Source organism: Alnus glutinosa, chromosome 7 (assembly GCF_958979055.1).
Source record: "Alnus glutinosa chromosome 7, dhAlnGlut1.1, whole genome shotgun sequence".
In the NCBI taxonomy this organism is placed as follows: Eukaryota; Viridiplantae; Streptophyta; class Magnoliopsida; order Fagales; family Betulaceae; genus Alnus; species Alnus glutinosa.
In genome coordinates, this window is record NC_084892.1 from 12,582,746 (window position 1) to 12,607,033 (window position 24,288).

At 37.5% G+C, this 24,288-nt stretch overlaps 2 protein-coding genes and 1 pseudogene across 2 annotated transcripts; 2 read left to right on the forward strand and 1 right to left on the reverse strand.

The window, feature by feature from the left end:
- Positions 1-2,682: 2,682 nt before the first annotated feature.
- LOC133872710 (cytochrome P450 98A2-like) lies at positions 2,683-5,160 on the forward strand. Its single transcript, XM_062310285.1, has 3 exons — positions 2,683-3,215; positions 3,368-3,768; positions 4,428-5,160. Exons 1-3 carry the CDS (start codon positions 2,732-2,734, stop codon positions 5,070-5,072), a joined length of 1,530 nt encoding a protein of 509 aa, XP_062166269.1. The 5' UTR covers positions 2,683-2,731; the 3' UTR covers positions 5,073-5,160.
- Positions 5,161-8,311: 3,151 nt separating this feature from the next.
- On the forward strand, positions 8,312-9,052 carry LOC133873252 (cytochrome P450 98A2-like; annotated as a pseudogene).
- Positions 9,053-9,472: 420 nt separating this feature from the next.
- On the reverse strand, positions 9,473-12,686 carry LOC133873253 (cysteine proteinase inhibitor 12-like). The gene is made up of 4 exons (XM_062310980.1): positions 12,654-12,686; positions 11,440-11,659; positions 9,696-9,921; positions 9,473-9,482 (listed from the first exon to the last, which is right to left on the reverse strand). The coding sequence occupies exons 1-4, from the start codon at positions 12,684-12,686 to the stop codon at positions 9,473-9,475; spliced, it is 489 nt and encodes a 162-aa protein (XP_062166964.1).
- Positions 12,687-24,288: the final 11,602 nt, after the last annotated feature.

Genomic DNA, 24,288 nt, shown 5'->3' on the forward strand with positions numbered 1-24,288 from the left:
AGCCCTTGAAAGTTGTCCAAATGATCATCGTGTAAAACCCTATTTTCCTCCAAAAATACATCCTACTTAGTCTCTAACACATGCACCAGAAACTCCTCGTCTATATTATACAACATTTTTAACCAAACTTGCATGTAAAAACAGAAACTTTTTACATGACTAATCTCCATTATTGACAAAAACCCTATTTTTCCTTATTTCTAATAACAACACTCCTAATACCACAATTATGCTAACAAATACTTCAACATTGCCAAATTGATGATACAAGAATCATAACAATAGGATTCAAATAATGTGTAAGGGATATACCTTTTGCAGTCGATCTCCTCCTTTAAGATCTTCCTCTTCTAGAACCTCACTTATGTTCCATTTTTTCGGCGTAAAATGTTTTCTGGAAAATATTTTTGGCATTTTTCAGTATTTGGTGAGGGCAAAAATAATGGTCAACAAAATTCATTTTTAATTTGATCATAAAAGCCTCTTTAATTTTTGGAAAATATTTTCTGGATTTAAACTTTTCATTTTTGCACGCACATTTGTGGGAATCCGCCACCGTGGGGCATTAAAGTTTGTTAGTAGCCCAACTCTATTGCCGATGATTCCCGAATATTGGTATCCAATTGCCGAAATCGCGAAATTGGCCTGAATCTGGCGACATCACGGGATTTCGTTTTATGCTATTGGTATTTTTTCGTATGAACCAAGTACCGGAAAATATTTTCAAGAAAATCATTTTTTTTGAAAATTGATTTTGTTAAAAATATTTTACAATAAAAAATATTTTAGGTCAAAACAAATGGAGCTAGCATTAATCACTCAAGCTCAACCTGATAAATTTTAATTTATTGGCGCTAATAATAAAACGTTGATACATTTATTGACGCTTTTAATAAAACGCCGAGATATTTGTCGGCGGTCCTAACAAAACAAAACGTCGATAAATATTTCACATTTTCGATACTTTTGATTTAACGACCCTAACTTACATAATTTACTAGCGTTCATAAGAAAACGCCAGAAAACATCATTCATATATATATATATATATATATATATATAAAATTTGCACCCGTTGAAGTCCTATTTTTAGTAGTAAGGAGAAAACAAATGCTCACAAAGATAGTTTCTGGCCGGAGAGAGTGAGAGAGACTAGAGCTCTCTGGAAATAGAAGAGCCATTTATATTTTTAAAATATCTACTTCTTTGAATGCATTAGAAATTGGTAGACAGCCTTTAAGTTTAACCTGGCGGTAGCTGTGCATGCATGTGGCAGCTACCGCCATAAAAGAGCCACGTGAAAGAGCCACCTACGAAAGAGCCACCTACCACCATTCCATGCTAATTAACAAGATAAGAATGGTTGAAGTGTCTCTCATGTCTTTTATTTTTTATTTTTTATTTTTTAAAAAAAATGGTTGTCTGGACAGAATGATATATCGTTCATTGGAAACTTACAATGTTCTAATGGAAACAAGTATCTCAAATCCATGCTAACAAGATAAGAATGGTTAAGGTGTCTCTCATGTCCTTTATTGAAGTAGCTGTGCATGCATGTGGCAGCTACCACCATAAAAGAGCCACGTGAAAGAGCCACCTACGAAAGAGCCACGTACCACCATATCCGGACAAAAGGAAAACGGAAAACAGGAAGGAATGGAAATGCAGTTAGAGATAAATCTAGTTACGGCTCAATTTCCCATATAATGGGTACAGAGCTTTGTACTTCGGTTGATATAACTAGCTGACTAACTAGTTGTAGATGGAATGGTGGATAAGAAATTCAAGATAATAGAAGAAATTTTTCAATCTTGTGTAATAAAGGGATTATTAATGGTTAGAGTAACCATAAGAGAATCACCTTCAAAAGTCACATAAGGAAGCTTTAGAGACAAAGACAGTTGAGCTGCAAGAAGAGCCGTAGAGGCTTCACCAGAAATAGCCGAGCAAGGGGGACTAATTTGGACAAAGCATTGAATAATAGCCCCAGTAGAGTCACGACAGACAGCCGATTGGGCCGAGAACTGCTCCCTTATGGCAACACCAAAATTGATCTGGAAAGCAGAAAACCGAAGAAAAAAGAGAAACCTTTATATCTAAATTATAATGATTATACGAAACATTTATAACAGTACCAGGTACGAAATCTCTGTTCTAATGGAAACAAGTATCTCAAATCCATGCTAACAAGATAAGAATGAATGAGGTGTCTCTCATGTCCTTTATTTATTTATTTTTTTTTTAAAAAAAAAAAATGTTTGTCTGGACAGAATGATCGTTCATTGGAAACTTCTAATATTGTTGAAGGACAATCATTCGAGCCCAACTTTAATATTCTAATCAAAGTTATTATTAAAACTTAATGTGTTGTTCGTAAATTTACGTACAGTGTTATCTATCACCGATTTTCACCTTATCAACAGCAACTGGTCCTCAGTAGTAGTACTCTGTTGGCATGCATGCAGCAAAATGCATGGCAAGACATGCAAACCCATCTCAAGAACAATAAAATGGTGATGCAATTCGTACGAGATTGCACATGCATACACCTGCAAGCTTTTATCATTTTTAGTGTCAAAATTAATTCGTGTTTAAAAAGAATTTGCATGCTTCATGATTTAATTTAACTGGTAGGTAGCATGTGAATGTCCAATATCAAAGGCCTTTATATAAACCTTTCTCCAACCATTTTTTTTTATCTAAGCCTAAGAAACAAGCCAGTTCTTCTCGAATGGCCCTCCCTTTAATACCCGTCTCACTTATCATCCTCCTCCTTGCATACAAGCTCTACCAACGGCTAAGATTCAAGCTCCCACCGGGGCCTCGCCCGTGGCCGTTCGTCGGCAATGTCTACAATGTAAAGCCGGTGAGGTTCCGGTGCTTTGCCGAGTGGGCGCAGGCCTACGGCCCCGTCATATCGGTGTGGTTTGGCTCCGTGTTGAACGTGATCGTGTCGAACTCGGAGTTGGCTAAGGAAGTACTCAAGGAACATGACCAGCAACTGGCTGACAGGGAAAGAAATAGGTCGGCTACTATGTTTAGCAAGGATGGGAAGGACCTTATATGGGCGGATTATGGACCTCACTATGTTAAGGTCAGGAAGGTTTGCACCCTTGAGCTTTTCTCCCCAAAACGGCTGGAAGCTCTTAGACCCATTAGGGAAGATGAGGTTAGAACCATGGTTAAATCCATTTTCAATGACTGCGCTCACCCCGGTACGCCTTTTTTTTTTCCCGTTTTTTAATTTTTCTTCCTTTTTTTTTTTTTTTTTTTTTTTTTTTCTTTTTATAATTCTCACAATATATAACTTGATTAACAAAAGTTAATTGATCGAAAACTGTTTTGACTTCCACGTACGTACGTACAGATAATTGCGGTAAAAGATTGTTGGTGATCAAGGAATACTTGGGAGCAGTGGCATTCAACAACATTACAAGACTGACATTTGGAAAGCGGTTCATGAACTCAGAGGGGGTGATGGACGAGCAAGGGTTAGAATTCAAGGGAATCGTGGCGAATGGAGTGAAGCTTGGTGGATTACTTCCCATTGCAGACCACATCCCATGGGTTCGATGGATGTTTCCACAGCAGGAAGAGGCATTCTTCAAGCATTGGGAAATGAGGGACAGACTCACTAAAACTATCATGGAAGAGCACTCCCAGGCACGAAACAAGAGTGGCGAAGCCAAGCAGCATTTTGCTGATGCCTTGTTTACTTTGCAGGAGAAATACGACCTTTGCGACGACACCGTCACTGGCCTCCTTTGGGTAATTTTTTTTTAAGTAAAACAAAAAAAAAATATACACAAAAATTTCATATAAATTGGTTTTCTAGCGGGTCTCTAAAAAATATATGTGCTATCACAGGATAAGGAGTAAGGATTCATGTTGTTTTTAGAGGTTGATTTGTTGAAAATTTCTATTAAAAATAAAAAAGTGAGGAAAACTTCACTTGTACACCTGAACTATCAGCGTTTTTGAAATTAAAACCTCAAACTTTTATTTTTGCAAAGTCAGTATCTCAATAATTTTTCTTTTGATTTCACCTATTTTTTGACAAAATTGCGAAAATTTTCTATTGAAAATAATAATAAAAAAATATCATAAGGGTCTCGTGACCCACAACCATGTCTGGTGATGGATCCGGTGACCCTACTACGTACAAGCCGAGGGTCTAGTGACCCACAACCATGTCGGAGAAAAACAAAAAAAAGACTAATGAAATTAAAACATGAAATTTTTGGGGATACCCATTTTTGCAAAAATTCGAAGTTATAATCTCAAAATCACTAATAATTTTGGGTTGTAAGTGAAATTTCTCTAAAAAAAAAAAAAAAAATGCTTGAAAACAATTAGGAAAGCTGTTCTTAATTTCAACTTGAAGTAGTGTGTAGGCCAATGAATATTGTATCCCATGAATTGTACAGGACATGATGGGTGCAGGCACGGACACCACCGCTATCTCAGTAGAATGGGCTATGGCCGAGCTAATTAAAAACCCAAGGGTGCAACATAAGGCTCAAGAGGAGATAGACCGTGTTATCGGATTCGAACGAGTCATGACAGAAGCCGATTTTAGTTCCCTGCCCTACCTACAATGTGTAGTCAAAGAGGCGCTAAGGTTGCACCCTCCAACCCCATTGATGCTCCCCCATCGAGCCAATGCCAATGTCAAGATTGGTGGCTATGACATTCCTAAGGGAACAAGTGTTCACGTCAATGTATGGGCCATAGCACGCGATCCGGCAGTGTGGAAGAACCCGCTCGAGTTCCGCCCTGAGCGGTTCCTTGAGGAGGATGTTGACATGAAGGGCCATGATTTTCGGCTACTGCCCTTTGGTGCGGGGCGGCGAATGTGCCCTGGTGTCCAACTTGCTATCAATTTGGTCACGTCCATGCTTGGTCACCTATTGCACCATTTTGTTTGGGCACCACCTGAAGGGGTCAAGCTAGAGGAGATTGACATGTCAGAAAATCCTGGATTGGTTACTTACATGCGGACCCCGTTACAAGCCGTGGCCAATCCAAGGTTGCCCTCACACTTGTACAAAAGTGTAGAAGTGGACATGTAATGTTTAATTTTGTTGTTTTTTCCATTTTTCTATCCTCAGCTTTTTTTTCATCACGAACTTGTAATAAAATTGTTTGGGTGTTGTTTTATTTTTAACTTATTTTTTTTTTGAGAAAATTTCACTTATAACTCTTAATTTTTCATCAATTTTGCAATTAAGTACTCAAACTTTAGAAAGTATCAATTTAGGGTATCTATTTTTTGTTTTCAATTTCAACCATCCGTTATAATTTTTCATTAAATTCTATCAAAATACTCAAAATGTCCAAAATACCCTCTCTTTTTTTAAGGAAAAAAAAAAAAATCAAAGATTTAGGTGTTTGTCATAATTTAACGAAATTTACAAAAATACCCATGCCTGTATCTTTGAAAAAAAAATTAATTTCTTTATAAAAAAAAAAAAAAAAAACGAATGAGGCAGTTTGAAAATTTTGATAAGATTTAATGGCAAACTCTAATAGAGGGTTGAAATTGAAGAAAATTTTGAAAGATATATATCATAAATTGACCCTTTATAAAGTTTGAGTGCTTAATTGTAAAAGTAATGAAAGATCAGGCATTATAAATAGAAAAGTTTTCCCTATATTTTTTGAATATATGTTAAAGGCAAATCTTTATACCTTACTCAACTTTTTTCAACCCAACTCAAAATTCTCGAATTTTGGTATCCAATTGCTGAAATCGCGAAATTGGCCGGAATCTGGCGACATCACCGGATTCCGTTTTATGCTATTGAAATTTTTTCGTATGAACCAAATGCTGGAAAATATTTTCAAAAAAAACATTTTTTCTGAAAATTGATTTTGTTAAAAATATTTTACAATAAAAAATATTTTAGGTCAAAACAAATAGAGCTAGCATTAATCACTCAAGGCTCAACCTGATAAATTTTAAATTATTGGCGCTTTTAATAAAACGTTGATACATTTATTGACGCTTTTAATAAAACGCCGAGATATTTGTCGGCGGTCCTAACAAAACAAAACGTCGATAAATATTTCACATTTTCGATACTTTTGATTTAACGACCCTAACTTACATAATTTACTAGCGGTCATAAGAAAACGCCAGAAAACATCATTCATATATATATATATATCTTTGCTTATTTTTGCTGCCAGAAAAAATTTGCACCCGTTGAAGTCCTATTTTTAGTAGTAAGGAGAAAACAAATGCTCACAAAGAAAGTTTCTGGCCGGAGAGAGTGAGAGAGACTAGAGCTCTCTGGAAATAGAAGAGCCATTTATATTTTTAAATTATCTACTTCTTTGAATGCATTAGAAATTGGTACTTGACCAATAAACAAAAACGACAAAGATCTACTGAATTTCGTATTTTGTGGTCCGAGATATTTGTCACTTAGGGACAACAATAAAGTAAAACACATCAAAATCGAATTTTTTGTCACATTTAATGGTTAGATTCTTGACATAAAATCCTTCTGTCTCTTAAGATCGGAGGATTTTATCCTTCATCTTGGACACAATTGACTCCATTTCAGCCCTCTCCTCTGAAAACCTTATCAAATTACTAAAAGTATAAATTTTTGTGTCCACCATGTGATATATTGGGCCGTAACCAGATCATTTTCTAATAGCATTTTTAATTGTCCGCATCTATTACCTTCGGTTGCTATTATAAGCGGTAAAGACCCCCTCTCCACCCCTAGTGATGGTAAGATGGTGTGTTTGACAACAGACTTGAATCAAGATTTTTCTCTACTTTTTTAAAAAACAAATCATATTTTATTCAACTTTTTCAAATTTTTTTAAATTTTATCTCACAAAGTCAAACTTCGAATTAAATTCGCGCAATGAATTAAAATTAAATTTTGATTTCAAAAAATTCAACTCCCAAACAGTCTTTTCACCTAGTTTCTAGTTTGTTTCCATGTTTGTTTGTTGTTTCAAAGTATCTATAAAAATAAAATAAAAATAAATTAATTAAAAAAGAAAAAAAAAGAAAAAAGATTAGGCTCATTACAAGTCATTTGTCCATTGATGTTGGATAGCAAGAAGCAATTTGCTTTTCTTTTTTTTCCTTTTTTTCTTTTTTTTGTTGTTTAATTTTCATTCTGATCGAATAACAGTTGCGAAGTATATATCCAAATTTACCATTGAAAACCCTTGATTAGGTACAAAACTCCGAGGTTCAAGAGGAAATTAATCAAGGGCTGCCGGATTTTGCATTTAGAACAAATTAAATAAACCTGTACGAGGATATTTGGCCGACTTTATTTCACTGGAGAGTGGAGAGATTGATACGGAATAGACAGCCTTTAAGTTTAAGCTGGCGGTAGCTGTGCATGCATGTGGCAGCTACCGCCATAAAAGAGCCACGTGAAAGAGCCACCTACGAAAGAGCCACCTACCACCATATCCGGACGAAAGGAAAACGGCAAACAGGAAGGAATGGAAATGCAGTTAGAGATAAATCTAGTTGTGGCCCAATTTGTCATATAATGGGTACATAACTTTGTACTTCGGTTGAGTTGCAAGAAGAGCCGCAGAGACTTCACCATGCATAAATAGCTGAACAAGGGAGACTAATTTGGGCAAAGCATTTAATTGTCACTTGCATAGTATGTTAGGATTAATTCATGTCGCTTTTAGAGACTGATTTGTTAAAAATTTCTGTTAAAAATAAAAAAGTAGGAAAAACTTCACTTACACATCTTAACTTTCAGTGTTTTTGAAATCTTAACCTCGAAAACTTTTAGTTTTACAATGTCAGTATCCCAAGAATTACTCTTTTGATTTCACCTATTTTTTGTTAAAATTAATGTCCAAAATTTTCTGTTGAAAATAATAAAAAATAAATATCATAAGGTCTCGTGAACCACAACCATGTCTGGCCATGGATCCGGTGACCCTACTACATATGTAGTTCGTACTAGGCGTGGGTCTAGTGACCCACAACCATGTGGGTGAATTACTTTTTTAAATAAAAATAAATAAATAAATAAATAAATAAAGAAGATATTTTTGGCATTTTAACAAAAAAAAAAAAAAAAGATCAGTGAAATTTAAACAGGAAAATTTTTGGGATACCCACCTTGCAAAAATTAAAAATTCCAAATTATAATCTCAAAATCGCTGATAATTTTGAGTTGTAAGTGAAATTTCTCAAGAAAAAAAGAAAAAGAAAAAGAAAAAGTGAAATGCTTGAATACAGTTAGGTAAACTTTTCTTAATTTCAGCTTGAAGGAGTGTGTAGGCCAATGAACATTGTATCCCATGAATTGTGCAGGACATGATCACTGCAGGCACGGACACTACAACAATCTTAGTAGAAGGGGCTATGGCCGAGCTAATTAAAAACCCAAGAGTGCAACACAAGGCTCAAGAGGAGATAGATCGTGTTATCGGATTCGAACGAGTCATGACAAAAGCCGATTTTAGTTCCCTGCCCTACCTACAATGTGTAGTCAAAGAGGCGCTAAGGTTGCACCCTCCAACCCCATTGATGCTCCCCCACCGAGCCAATGCCAATGTCAAAATTGGTGGCTATGACATTCCTAAGGGAACAAGTGTTCACGTCAATGTATGGCCATATCACGCGATCTGGCAGTGTGGAAGAACTCGCTCGAGTTCCGCCCTGAGCGGTTCCTTGAGGAGGACGTTGACATGAAGGGCCATGATTTTCGGCTACTGCCCTTTGGTGCGGGGCGGCGGATGTGCCCTGGTGCCCAACTTTCTATCAATTTGGTCACGTCCATCCTTGGTCACCTATTGCACCATTTTGTTTGGGCACCACCTGAAGGGGTCAAGACGGAAGAGATTGACATGTCAGAAAATCCTGGAATGGTCACTTACATGAGAACCCTATTACAAGCCGTGGCCAATCCAAGGTTGCCCTCACACTTGTACAAAAGTGTGGAAGTGGACATGTAATGTTTAATTTTGTTGTTTTTTCCATTTTTCTATTCTTGGCTTTTTTTTCATCACGAACTTGTAATAAAATTGTTTGGGTGTTGTTTTATTTTTAACCCTTTTTTTTTTTTTTTTTTTTTTTTGAGAAAACTTCACTTATAACTCTTAACTTTTCATCAATTTTGCAATTAAGTGTACAAACTTTAGAAAGTATCAATTTAGGGTATCTAGTTTTTATTTTCAATTTCAACCATCCGTTATAATTTTTCATTAAATTCTATCAAAATACTCAAAATGTCCAAAATACCCTCTCTTTTTTTAAGGAAAAAAAAATTCAAAGATTTAGGTGTTGGTCATAATATAACGAAATTTACAAAAATACCCATGCCTGTATCTTTGAAAAAAAATTTAATTTCTTTATAAAAAAAAAAAAAAAAAACCAATGAGACAGTTCAAAAATTTTGATAAGATTTAATGACAAACTCTAATAGAGGGTTGAAATTGAAGAAAATTTTGAAAGATATATATCCTAAATTGACCTTTTATAAAGTATGAGTGCTTAATTTCAAAAGTAATGAAAGATCAGGCATTATAAATAGAAAAGTTTTCCCTTTATTTTTTGAATATATGTTAATTAAAGGCAAATCTTTATACCTAACTCAACTTTTTTCAACCCAACTCAAAATTTTTTTCAACCCAACTCAAAATAATAATAAAATAATTAATAAAAAAAGAAAAAGAAAAAAAGAGACAAGGGTGGCTCAACCAGCCATGAACGGTTGGAGATGGCCAAGTAAATAGCAAATAGCACAAATAACTCGGAGGAACTCGACCCCATCTGTATATTGGAAGAAATCAAGATTAGATAGGGGTACAACGAGTTGGACCTCTGCTGGATGGACTTAACAGCATGATTTGCTGCATCTTGAACCCCAGGATCATGAGTTGGCACTGCCTGCCATCCTGGCTCATGGCCATCTGATTGATTTATGTAGAGGTCCAAGTTAAACACTACTCAAGAGTACAACTTTAGAAAATATTAAAAGAAAATTAGCTCCAGATACTATATTTGGAGGAGTCAAGGCAAAACCAATGGCAGTATAAGATCTTGGCTACAGATGATTGTAGGGTTAAGGCACAACTTGATCTTATGTTAAGTTAAACAAGTATGGAATATGAAGTAGAGAAGCTTTTGTAAAGCAAATCAAGCCAACACACTTCTTACAATATCTTTGTAACAGAGTAAATAGCCCAAATAACTTTCTAAAAAAAAAAAGAGTAAAATATATTGTATCCCCTATGGTTTGACCACAACTGATATGGAACTGGTATGCGGCAGAGATACAAATAACCAACAAAAAGCCAATAGCATCGCGTCAAAACTGAATTAAGAAGGAACTTTCTTTTATAATGTAATTGGCCTCAAGGAGAGGGGTACAAGGAACTTAATAAAACTTAATCAAACTGAATCCCTTCACTAAACCTATTTAATAAATATACAAAGATTAAGAACAAGAATAAGAAGATACATAAAAGAGGGAAGAAAAAATGCCACCCCATTAATAACTTTCAAAAATGAGTTACCATCTTTTAAAAACTTGTAATGTCATCCATATAGTTAGAATTTAGGATTAAATCAAACAGTTGATAGATAAAACATTTCTTATACGACTGTAAAATTTGTAAAATTATAAAATTACCTTGATTAAACACCGTAAGTCTTATTTTTAACGGTATTGTCTTATCCCTTACACTTCTATTAAATTTTTTAAAAAATATTTGCCCTAGCTATGGGACACCTACGGTCGTGGTTCTATCCACTGTGTCTTTTTTTAAAAAAAATATTATTTGATGCAAAGATATTACTGTTATTTTGTTAATGATTTAATCGAATTTAACAAAATATCTTAAAGAAAAGGGATAAACGAACAATTGTAATTTTTTAAAGTTTAAAAGAGGATTGAAAATTGGATTATAATTTAAAGGGTAAGTTAAATTTTTGTTGTAACATATTTAAATATGTTTGTAAGAATTTGATATTGATTTATGCTTAAAATAAGTACGGAAAAAAACCTCCTTTTGTTAAATAATTAATCGCTTGAGAATCTGAGATGCTAAACAACTGCGAGGAAAATGGAAAAGTAGAGGAAGATATGTGGATTGAAGCTTTAGGTAGGTACGGTGGACGTTGGGGCGAGGATCTGACAATTCTTTGTTACTGTGCGGTGCCAACTGACAAGTGACAACTTTTGAAAATTTGAAGGTTAGTTACAACATAAGACTGCTACATTCTACAGTATAAACTGGTAATTCCGAAACACCCTATACTATAGACTTAAGCAAAGCAATTTTACAGATACCAATACCTATGTCATGCACTCGTAAGTGTGTCAATTATAGATACTTCACATATAACCACAACTTACAAGGGGGGAAGAAAAAACACTCAGTAAGTGTGACACAGAAATTTAGGAACAGATTGAAGTAGTCAATTACCAGGTTTAGCATCCAGGTCTGATGGGGTAAAGGAAGGGACATCAGGGGCATACTTAAATTCCTGCAACTGCTTGAAGTTCATCCATGGCTTCACCCAGACTTTAGCTTCGTATATTTTCTTCTTACCAGTATCAATCGCTTCCAGAGTAAGATGGTATAACTTACCAACAACCACCTGTTCTTTGGCTTTCAAAACCCTGGTAAACTCAAGGATGATATTCTGCACAATATATCAATCACAAATGTACATAAAGATAGCCCAAAAAGAAAAGGACTCTATTTATGAATTTTCCAAGGTTATTATTTACATATTTTTTACTAAGCAAATTGATGAGCAAGACAAATAACCAAGATATAATGGATTTGGCTGAATTTTGTATCAAAGATCTAATATCAAGGTTGCTTTATTTGAGTAAATTCGAAATTGCGCAATTCATAATAGAAACTTATGAAACCACGAGATAGATAACAAATCAAGTAATTTTAGATGATTCATCCACTCCTAAGCAGGAATCACGCTATTTTTGCAAGAACAAACTTTGGAAACCATATTCTATACAAACCAAAATAAGAGGAAAATTAAAACTAAAATAAATAAATAAAAAAGATACCTCATTGAATGGTGTACGGTAAAAAGAAAGAGTGAAAAATTTACCTCATTTTTTTTTTTTTTTTTTTTGAATTTCCCATCGTTGAATGGTTTTAGGCATGTAGTCAAATTTATGTACTGATTTATTTTTAATTTTATTATTAAATAATAATCAAATTTCCAATTAAGTTTTATATTTAGATTGTTCTTTTAAATTAATTGTTTATATATATTGTTGGTACAGCTTCATATATAGCCGTGAACAGCTCACTTCTCTCTGATGCTCTTGTCCACCGATGCTTAAATCAGTCTGAGTGTATAGTATGGGCAAGTGTAACAAATCTGATCTCCATCTCTTACCTGAGCTCTTGGGCCATTTATATGTTGAGGGATCAATACCTTCAATGCTTTAGGGTTTTGTCTCTTTCTTCTCCCTTGACCTAGGAGCACCGCCAGAATCAAATCCTAGCCTGGAATTGCCCACCTTCCAACCTGGGATAATTCCCTTAATAATCTCAAGGCGAGATTCATAGAGAAAAATCCAGGATTAATGTTCATCCCAATTTTTCAGGGACAGGGCGCGATTCCAGAATATTCGGAACTGGACTGGGTGCATATAACAGACCGCTGATTCATCATTTGAGTCCCGGGATGGCATTTGCCCGAGACTCCTAAATACCCATCCTTCTTAGTAAAAAAATGCTTGAGATTAAGCAATCGAGAGAGGACAGGAAAATTATGAGTATGGATACAAGTAACATGTCTCCAACGAAAAAAAACATATTTTCGTTCACGTCAAATGGAAATCATTGAAAAACGTACTGTCATTACCATATGAGATGGCTGAATATTTTAACATGTGTTTGATGTAATTTGTGGAATATATTTTGTTGAAAGTCTATTTTCTAATTTGCCAATATATGTATCTTTTTCTTGATTTTTATAGACAAATTTGGGTTTGGGTAGTGAAATATGTTAAATTGCTGCTGCCAAAATAGCTTTGTGTTTTGGTTTCATCCAAAATTATGTATTCTGTTTTGGTTTCATCCATAATAACTTTGTGAATTACTTAGTAGACACTATAGGCAGTGATTTTGACAAATTGTGCCCTTGTGGTTCAAGTTCGACTATGTTGGGAATATTCCCGATAGTACAAGCCCATTTCAAGAAAGCATTAGGCCCAGCCCTTCTTAGGGAAGTACAAGCCCACGAGCCTCGAATTAGAAGGCCTAGACCCAGATAGAAAACAAAAGGCCCAACCCATAGTATGATTAAAGGGCTATCCGAACTCTCTAGAAAGGGCACGAGCATAGGGGAGCTTAAAAGGGAGAATGATGTGATGACCTCTTGTCAGAGAAAATATCGGGGCCTACAAAGAATGAAAGGACAGTAGCAACGCAGGAAAGGTGCCGCCCCTATATGGCCTCATTAGCAGGTAGCCCTATCACAGATGGGACTCTGGGCATACACAGAGAAGTGATAGCAAAAAGGCTCGCACGGGTACAATACAATGATGACGACGAGAGAAGCGTTCCTTAGGGATGAAGGAACATACCCAAGCAAAGGAGTCTATAAATACGGTTCATAATCATTTATGGAAAAGAAGGAGAATACTCTCAGAAAAAGACTCTAAATCTAACTTAATCTTCGAAGGAGGCTACACCGAAAACCCCCCCGGCATGTCTTTGCTGTTTTCCTGGAAATCAGATTGTAGATTGGGCCCAATTAGGAGCTAACGTGTCACCACCCCGAAAAATGTACCAACAGTTTGGCGCCGTCTGTGGGAACGAGTTTCTTTATTCTTATAAAAGTATCCGAAATGACCGTGGCAAGTGCCTTCTCGAGCAGAGAAGGCAAGTGCCGGACCCAACGGCCTAGACAAACCCACCTCTGAACAATCAGAACGATCCGCCTCAGCCTAATCCACCTTTAGGCGGTCAAAACAATCCACCTTAGCATGTCGCGCCCCAAAATGACACATGACGCAATCAGATGGCGGCACTGGAGGCCTAAATAGCTTTCCTGATGCAACAAAATGCTGAATTGCTGCTCCAAGCCCTCGGACAGTTTCAAGCAGAGATCAATCACAAAGAACTCAATAGCAGGGCGAACAGCTGAAATAACAACCCTCGCGGTGATTGCCACCAGGATAACATGCCATCGGAATTACAAGACTCTGGGGCTAATGGAAGTAGGGGCTATAAAGACGACGATAAAGATTTGAACAGGAAAATCGCTAACCTGGAGAGGCAATGCGCTAGCATGGCCCGAGAGATCGACCGAAAGGACAAGGGAAAATCTGCTGCCGTGGATAGACTCTTGGCTGGACCCAATACCCCGTACACACAACGAGTAATCGAATGTCGCCTGCCCAAAAAGTTTAAAGTCCCGCACATTCAAAGCTATGCGGGAACTGGGGATCCTGTCGAACATCTGGAGAACTTTCAGGTCCATCTCGACCTTCAAGGTACCCTGAATGCAATTGCTTGCCGGGCCTTCCCATTAACTCTAACGGGAAATGCTCTGGATTGGTTCCAAAGGCTCCCTTCGGGATCGATCGACTCATTTGAAGAGTTGGTAAGAGAGTTCTTGAGGTAGTTCATGATAGGCCGGACACGCAGGAAGCCTTTGGGGTACTTCCTTGCATTACAGCAAAGGTGTGGAGAAACCCTTCAAGATTTTTTGGCTCGCTTTAACCTATAAAAGATGGTCGTAGAAGATCCAACTGACGATATGATTTATGCAGCCCTCTATCAAGGGCTGTCCCCTGAGGAACCATTGATGAAGAAGTTGGGCTAGAAAGCAACCAGATACCCTACAAAGATTGATGAATATAGTGGACAAATTTATCAACCAAGAAGAAACCCTTAAAGCTATGGTCAGCACACAGAGGCCTCAAGAATCAACCCCGGAGAGGAAAAAGGAATTGAAGAAAACTGGTGTACCAGAACCAAAACTGGTCAAGAAGTTCGCAGATTGTAACTTCACCCCCATTAATGCCAGAGCAGCCGAGGTTCTTGTTGTAATAAAAAATGATCCCGAGTTCCATTAGCCTCCGAAAATAATGGGAACTCCCCCCTCATAACCAGGATAAATACTGCGAATACCATGTAACAGCAGGTCATACTACTGAAGGGTGTATAACCCTGAGGATGCTAATGGAAAAGTTCATCACAAATGGAAAGTTGGATTGTTTTGTGGGGGAACAGAAGGCCCAGTATACAAGCGAACGATCTGGAGAACAGCCACGAGATCCCCAGCAATTTGTAGCTCGAGATTTCCCGCTGAAGAATACATGGCCCTGGGAAAACCATCCCCAAGAGCACCCCCCGACACCATGATAGGGGCCAGGAAGAGGGTTGCTTGTGATTCAGGGAACGGGCAAGAGAAAATAGACGATCAAGGAGCTGAAGCCAACGTCTGTATGAACCAAAGAATCATGAGGTAGCCGCCGAAATTCGGACTATCGCTGGAGGATTTACGAGAGGAGGCGACTCCCACACATCAAGGCAGGCCTATGCCCGACAAGCAAAGGTCCCATAAATATACAACATAGAATGGCCTCTGAAAATCTGGAGAAAGCGGTCCCTGATGATAGTGACAATAAATATTGACTTCTAAATAACCAAGTGTGTGGTCGTGTGCAACAAAATATCTTAAATGCAAAAAATTAAAGAGACAAGATATTTGTTGACAAAGTGGAAACTCTGTGAAGAGAAAAACGAATCCGAGGCAGCCAAACCTAGGAATTCCACTATCCAAAAACAAAGCAAGTTACAAAGCACTCATACTCATAAAACTCATTGCAGTAGTCATACCTTTAACTATAACACGAAGCTTATCGTGAATGCTTCCCAACCAAGTATCCTGCTTGAAAGAGTCTTTGATGGATTCCTTTACCTTGGGGCCGACCCCTAAGATAAACTTCACAGGAACTATTGAACACACATCGGCAACGGCTTGAGAGCTAGCGAATCTTCAATTCTCCCTAAACACCCTCTCTAAGCATTATAAAATTTTGTACTGAATTCTTACAATTAACAAGCCTAGAGCCCTCTATATATAGGCTTAAAGAAAACCTCATTCTGCTAAGAATCAGACTCTAGCTGCTGAGCGTCCGAACGGTCTTCTGCGTCTGCCTTCCAGATTAGCGCAATTTCTTCCAATAATAGGTCCACGTCTGGACGGCTTGGCCGAGCGTCCGGACGGTCTTCGCTGTAACTCCTTTCCGCGCTTGTAAAGGAAACCTGGAATATTTTGGAACGCTGGACAGGGTCCAAATGTGTTGCCACGTCGTCCAAACGTCTTGCAGAAACTTCCCAAATAGTGTCGACTGAAATCCAACTCCGTGTAGAAATTAGAGAAGCTTGACCTAGCGTCCAGACGATGTTGCCCTAACTTCCGGACGCCTTCAAAGGCCCGTCCAGACGGTTGCACAGTAACTGGCTGTTTTGAATTGAAAACTGCATGGAATCATCGTGGACATCTTCTAAAAACTTGTGATCAGTCACATGACTTGAAAAGAACACTGTCCATATTACATGAAGACTGAATAAAAACATATCATCCTGTTAAAATGCAACCATTACATAAAGTGTTTTTGTCATCCAGAATGTAGCCAACATAAAATACTAACAGATAGGTTTCTCAGACCAAGATTATGAAGGAATCATCTAGCCTCACAATGATGCCCTGGTGGTGACACTGACAATAGCTAATCATAATGTCCACCGAATTTTGGTGGATACAGGAAGCTCAATGGATCTATTGTATTGGCCGGCATTTGAAAAATTAAAAATTAACGGGATAGGATCACGTTGGTCAGCATTCCATTGATGGGGTTCGCTGAAAAACAAGTGTAGTCGGTAGGATCGATTGAGCTACCTCTAACGGCCAGGTCGGTTCCAAACCAGGCAACTATAATGGTAAAATTCTTACTGGTAGACCGTCCCTCGGCACACAACACCATTATCGAAAGAGCAGTTCTCAATCAGCTTGGAGCCATAACTTCGACACCTCACCTTAAAATGAAGTTCCCCACCGAAGATGGAGTCAACGAAGTCAGGGGCAATTAGTGGACGGCCCGAAATTGCTATAACGTAACTCTGAAGGAAACCCCGGGAAAGGTGGACCAAGGAGCAGGGTGTCGCTTGGATAAATAGCAATTATAGTATGGGGAGCTGGTCGACGAACTAGAAGTCGTCCCCCTTGATAGTTTAGGAAGGATCGTGAGGATAGGAACACAATTGAATGAGAAGGTAAAAGGTGAACTTGTGGCTTTTCTCTGAAACAATGCTGACGTTTTAGCTTGGAGCCACGAGGATATGTCCGAAATAGACCCGGTAGTGATGATTCATAGGTTGAATGTGGATCCCAGCTACCAACTGGTTAAACAAAAAAGGAGAAGCTATGCCCGGGAAAGAAACCAAGCAACTGCGAAGGAAGTCACAAAGCTTCTACAAGTCGGATTTATCCGGGATATGTATTATCCGGACTGGCTAGCCAACATTGTGAGGGTAAAAAAGTCCAACGGCAAGTGGAGAATGTGCGTAGACTTCACCAATCTCAACAAAGCATGTCCTGAACCAGAAAAGTTTGGGTAGAGTCGGATCAAAGTGTTGGCTGGATAGCTTTTCGCTCCCACAGAATGACCTACTGGTAGATTCAACTTCAAGGCACGATCTTCTCAGCTTCATGGATGCATTTTTCGAGTACAATCCATTCCAAATGCATGAAGGTATGGAATGAAACTTAATCCCACAAAATACGCTTTTGGGGTATCTTCGAGAAAATTCTTGGGTTTTTTCGTATCCCAGAGAGGCATTGAGGCCAACCTAAAAAAGGTTTAGTTGGTGCTAGATATGTGGTCCCCCGGGAATATGAAGCAATTGTTGCAGCTCACTGGCAGGATTGTCGCCTTGAACAAATTTATTTCCTGGTTGACCGACAAGTGCCCCCCGTTCTTTAGAATCCTGCATAAAACCTTTGTGTGGAGTGAGGAATGTGAGGAAGCTTTCAACCAGTTAAAGCTATACCTCAGGAACCCACTACTACTTAGCAAGCCAGAAGATGGGGAACCACTCTATCTTTATCTGGTTGTATTACCATCGGCAGTGAGTTCGGTTTTACTAAGAGAAGATGGGGGGACTCTGAGACCGATTTATTTTACAAGCAAAGCTCTCCAAGGAGCAGAAGGACGATATCCTCGAGTCGAGAAATTGGCGTTGGCACTCATAGTGTCGGCAAGAAGATTAAGACCATACTTTCAAGAGCACTCAATCTGGGTTCTTACTGAACATCCGCTGAAGAAGATACTCCAAAGGCCAGACACTTTCGGAAGGCTGGTAAATTGGGCAATAGAAATTGGAGAATTTGATATAGAATTCCTCCCCAGGACAACGATTAAAGGACAAGCTTTGGCCACTTTTTGGGGGAAGAAACATGGGTTGCATCATGTGTAGACGAGTCCTCCAATTAGGAGAGAAGCGGTGTTAGGTCCTACTTATTGATGAGTGTCAAATATTGTATATTTGGACCCTTTAATTTACATTAGTTAAACCTTTGGCTTTGTTATTTTTTGATGTTTTCGTTAGTTTTGTGTTTTTGCAGGTCATTGAGAGAAAATTGGAAATTTTTAATTAAAAATGCGTAGAAGGGCTAGAAGAATCGGACTCCAAGTAAGGGCGCTCGAGCGCACAAGAGCGCACAACAACAAGTCGCGCTCGTGCGCTCTGCGCAGCGCCTATCGTTGCCCAAGTGCGCTCGAGTGCACCTTATGTGGGGCTCGACAGCACTTATGCTAACCTGGACAAAAACCCTAGCCTAACTCTGTAAATACCCCTCTTTCTCATTTTACTCGAAAGAGGCCGCCCCCCAAACGCATGGCAGTGCGCCAAGGGTGCCGTTTTCACTAGTTTTTAGGGTTTCTTGAGTGATTTTCACCTAAAACTCCCATATCGGATTAAGATGAATCAAGTGACGTTGGAAAGCTAACTAAATGTACTACAAATAATTATGAAATAAAATTTTCCTAATTCGGATGTCTGCTATGCCAAAATCGCCCTGAAATAAAAGACCGCAAATCTGGATGAATTTAAAATCATTTTCCTTCTTGAATTGAGTTTTGAGTCTCCTACTCAAACTAGAAGACTAACCTCTGATTTTACTAAAAATTATAAGGCTTCTAGGGTTTGTTTTCTCCCAATAAATAGACCTCTAAGCTTCAAGAAAAAAGTGTGTGAAGCTAGAGAGCAAATTTTCGTGTAGTTCGTGCGTCTCCGTTCTTCTGCAACGTTTTCTTTTTGTAAGTTTTTATTTTTATTTTTTTAATTAAAGTTAGCTTGTTATTTTTAGTCATGAGAGGCTAAACCCTCAACTAAGGTTGAGGATGAAGTCTCACTTATGATTAGCAACATTATTCTCATGTGATGTAATATTTTTCAATTTTAATGAGTATGATTTTCCAATTGTTTTACTTCAATTCAATTTTGTGGAATGGTTCTTGAATATCTTTTGTGATTCAAGGATATATTTGATGATTTAAGATAGTTTTATAAAATTATTTGTACTTGGTTTTCTTTGTTTAAAAAAATTGGATATCCCTTGTGATTTATTCTACGGATACAATTGATGTTTTGATTTAAATTGGATACCTTGCTGTGATTTTCGGATACACTTGATGATTTGATTTAAATTGGATTTCTTTTGTGATTTGTGTAAAGAATGGATACATGGGATGGTTTTGATTAACTGTTTGAAGCAAAAGTAAAACATACTTAAGATTTTATTGTGAGAACTTTGGGAAATATTATTGATCATGGGAATATATGTTGCTATGAGTTTATGAGTGTGGATTCTGATACCTTAGTGTTCTTTTTTATTTGATTACATTCACTCTAGTAGGTTGAGGTCGAGAATACTCGTAGGTCGATTGATTAGACGATCGACATAGGAAGGAAATGGGTGACAAACTAGTTATGCATTGTAGAGGGTCGAAAGAGACAGCAGTCAGATATAATAAATATGTTGTTAATGGCAAATTGTTTCGTACTCTTGAATATGATGCAGGAAAGAGGACTCGGAACAGCGGTGTGTGTGTGCCGACCGTTGATGGCGAAATGTGCTACGGGAATTTAACAGAAGTAATTGAGGTCGAGTACTATGACAGGACCAAGTACATCATGTTCAAGTGTGATTGGGCGGACACAACGAGGGACATAGGGTACAAGGTGGACGAGTATGGGCTAGTGCTTCTCAACCTCGAAAACCTTATCCACAGGGGAGAGCTAATTGCTGATGAGCCATACGTGCTAACTTTACAAGTTGACCAAGTATTTTAAGTCGAAGATGAAAGGGACCCAGATTAGGCTTGCACCGTAAGGACTAAACCCAGGAACATATACAACATTGGCCATGGTGAAGGGCATCATGATGCATGTGCCAACTACTATGAGTGCGAGCCGCTCCTATTGACCAGTAGCAATGACCATGATCCGTAGGTTGACTTCAACCACGTCCGACCCGAATTAGATCCGACCCAAGAGTATGTGATTCAATAAAATTTGAAAAGTTATAAAGTTCACATTAATTTTTATGTTCCCGAATATGTTAGTTATTTCTAAATTGATTGGTAATTTGTTAACTAATTATTACATCATTTGTAAATGGTAATAATTATTCTGTGCATTGGAAAAAACGAATATATCTTATTGTTATATATATGAGTCAGTCATATATATATATATATATATATATATATATATATATATATATATATATATGGTGGTGTATATTCCATCCATTAATGTATAAATATGTATATTAATTTGGGTGTGTTTCGCAGGTTACAATGAGTTTTAGGGGAAAACACACAATAGCTCCTCCCACACGCTAGCCTAGGCAGTCTATGCCCCAGGGGTCGGGATCTAGCAACCCTCAGCACACAGAGACACAGAGACAGGGTACTGACCAGTACTCCAAGATCCATATATGTACCAGTACTAGCAGTATGATTCGTACGACACATTTGATTCATTTCAAATGTGCGCCGACCAGATCCGAATGATCAGTATGTATATATTTTTATAAAAATACCAATATATATATATATATGTGTGTGTGTGTGTGTGTGTTTTGTAGCTAATATTCAGTTCCAAATAATTAATATGTTAGGTACAAATCTGGATGGCAACACTCAATTCAAAGTGGTGACAGTTACCGACAGGGACAATGTTTTGGGGACCCCCGCAGGGAAAAGGATTGTAATGGAGTACAATTTAGCGTCCCATCTTTTAGGACAAAGCACTGATAGATTTAAACGGGAGACCGGTAAGCTGATTAGAAGTGGGAACTATGTGAATATGCGAGACGATTGGGCATGTGTACCGCAACAGAAGGAAAATATATGGGAGGCATTGATGGTTAGTTTAAACTAGATGTTATCATTCACGTCTGTAACATATTGTTAATATATATATAGTTTTGTTTTTTTAATTTATCAACTTTTAAATTGTGTAGGTACAGTTCTACATCCTGCCAACATGCGATCTAAAATTGGTAAAACGTGACGCGTTCCTGGATATGGCCCAAAAGCTAAGGAACTGGAGACACTATGGAAAAGCGCAGCTTTAAATTCAACCGGCGATACGCCCAAAACAATACGGGCAAGAATGGGTGTAGAAAACCTCAGAAAGTACGACCCCCTAGACCTGGCAGTGTTGTTGGAAAAATGGTGTAATGAGTAGAATAAGGTAGGTCATGAATTATATTACTATTTTGTGTAGTTTCATTAATTTCATGTAATTCTTTTAGTGGATGACATATTAAGAATGTTAATTGTGTAGGAGTATACTGCTCACATGAAGCGATTGCGAGCATTGAACAATACTCTCCACTGCAGCGGGACAAAAAGCTTTGTGAGGGTGACACACGAGGATATATGTGCACTAATTTACCCTATACATATAGATGTAAACATTTGAATATATAAATATGTGTGTGTGTGTTAATGTTTTATTTTTTTCTCCGCAAACTATCAAGGATGGCACTCCTCCTACTAGAGCACAATCGTATATTAAAACACATAAGAAAAAGGATGGAAGCTATCCAAACGACGTAATAAAGGAGAGATGTGTATGCTACTCATATTTCATATCTTGTTTTACTTATGTGTGTGATAACTTCTTTAAGATTAACATTTATCTGGTGCACCAACAGTTAATACTACATACAGGAGAGGCTGGAAGAGTTCATACAAACCGACCTTGCCGCATCCACGAGCATGACTCAAGGGACGATACGGTGGACATCAGACGACGTGTACTCTCAGGTGCACGGCAATAAGCCCGAGTACACAGGCAGGGTTCTGCAACGTGGGCCAAATGTTCTACCTGTGCAAGGGACCACAAACTTATATTATACACCCTTGCTGACACGATCACAAAATCCCAGACACGCCACTTATTCACAAAAATATATCGACCAAGCAATCGAGAGAGCAATCCAGACTGAGCGAGCAGTGCGTGATGTTAAGCGGGCTGAGTGGGAGGCCTTTTTTAAAGCCCTTGAGTCACTGGTTGCCACGTCGATATCCATGCATGCAGTCATTCAGCATACCGCAACACCTAACAGAGCTTCCGCACCTCGTTTGAATGTGAGATCGTCTATCAGTAGCTGATCAGGTAAATAATTAATGAATTTTTTTTGTTATTATTTTAGTATTATGAGGTTTGTTTACATCCACATGTTGCTCAATGCTTAGGACATGATATGATTCTTTCATATTGTGTGCTGATTGCGATTGTTTTATCATTCGCAGGTAGTGCGAAACATGATGTGCATTCACTCGGTGAAAATCTTTGTGACGACCTCAATTGAGCAACTATCTTCTCTTGTGTGTCAGTTAATATTATATTTTTATTATTTTTTTTTCTTTGTATAGAAAATCATTGGAATTTAGATAGATATTGCAACTCTTGTCGATGTTGGTCATATCTTGGTTAGTTGGGTGTTGGCTGCGGGTTGGAGCTTTGCATTGTGTGTTAAGTAAATTGATTCTTTGTTGAAGATTGTGATTTGCCATTGTTATCTATGTGTTAAGAGGATTGGTTTTGGAGTTTTATATTAGTGGATGAAAAATCCTATGTTGGCTAAAACTCGATCTTGTTGGTGTTTAAAGTCTATGGAATATTTTGTTTGGATGAATAGGTGGTTTGATTCTTTGTAGTGGATTCTAGATTGTTTACTTATTGAATCCAAATCTATTAAATATTTGTACTTGCAAGCTCTAAAATTAAAGCTGATGCGTTTAGTGTTGTGGTGCTCTCTTGGGAGTTTTGCTTGTGTTTTGTAATGAGATTTCGGTTAAGGATGGGTTATGGTTTGGATTAATAGGTTTGTTTGAGTGAAGACTTGATGGTTGGTTTGGTATGGTTTATGGGAAACTAATTGTTGGTTTGTTTGAAGACTTGATGCATGGTTAGTTTGGTGTGGATACAACATATTATTTCTACTTCAAAATTATTATCATCTTTGTACAGTCTATATTTTTCTTTATGTTTTAGTCATTTCTTATTATTTTCCCTTCTCATTGATTTGCAAAACCATTGTAAAATTGATTATAATGTATTTAATAATTGTGTTGATATGCAGACTTATGATCATCTATTCATCCAGAGGTGGCTGAGTGAAGGCCAACAAACATGTCCTCAAACCCAACGATAACCGTTGATAGTTGGTGATGATCATAAAGTACTTGTATTTTTTGTTCCTGTTTTGTAATCTGTATACTTTGTTCATATCTATGACAGAGATAGATTGTATGTTTGTTGAAACTGGTGTTTTGATTTTGAATAGTTGTGATTGTTGAGGATCGATGAAAATGTAAATTGTTGTGATTGTTGATGTATTGGTGAAAATGTAAATTGTTGTGATTGTTGATGGATTGATGGAAATGTAAATTTTCTATCAGGTCAACCGAAAAAAAATTAAAAAATATACTTGGTAAAGCAAAAAGTAAAATAAAATAAAAGTGACGTGTCAACGTTGACACGTCACTAAATCTCCAGGAGTGACGAACTGATTAGTGACGTGTCAGACCTCATGACATGTCACTAAATTCCCGTCAATTTTTTTTTTTTTTTTTTTTTTTTTTTTTGTAGTGGCGGTAGTAAGAGTCATTATGTAGTCTATTGGTATTTTATCATTGTTATGATTGTTAGTATTTAGTTCTTAGTCTTCTCACGAGTCTATGCTACCCAATT

Bases quoted from the DNA above. Each gene is read 5' to 3' on its own strand.
- LOC133873253 (XM_062310980.1), bottom strand. From the start codon at position 12,686: ATGCCATCCCGGGACTCAAATGATGAATCAGCG. The intron at 11,660-12,653 runs GTCTGTTATATG...TATATTGTGCAG, and splicing joins ACTCAAATGATGAATCAGCG to AATATCATCCTTGAGTTTAC. The intron at 9,922-11,439 runs GTAATTGACTAC...TAAATCAATCAG, and splicing joins AGACCTGGATGCTAAACCTG to ATGGCCATGAGCCAGGATGG.
- LOC133872710 (XM_062310285.1), top strand. From the start codon at position 2,732: ATGGCCCTCCCTTTAATACCCGTCTCACTTATCATCCTCCTCCTTGCA. The intron at 3,216-3,367 runs GTACGCCTTTTT...ACGTACGTACAG, and splicing joins CAATGACTGCGCTCACCCCG to ATAATTGCGGTAAAAGATTG. The intron at 3,769-4,427 runs GTAATTTTTTTT...TGAATTGTACAG, and splicing joins CCGTCACTGGCCTCCTTTGG to GACATGATGGGTGCAGGCAC.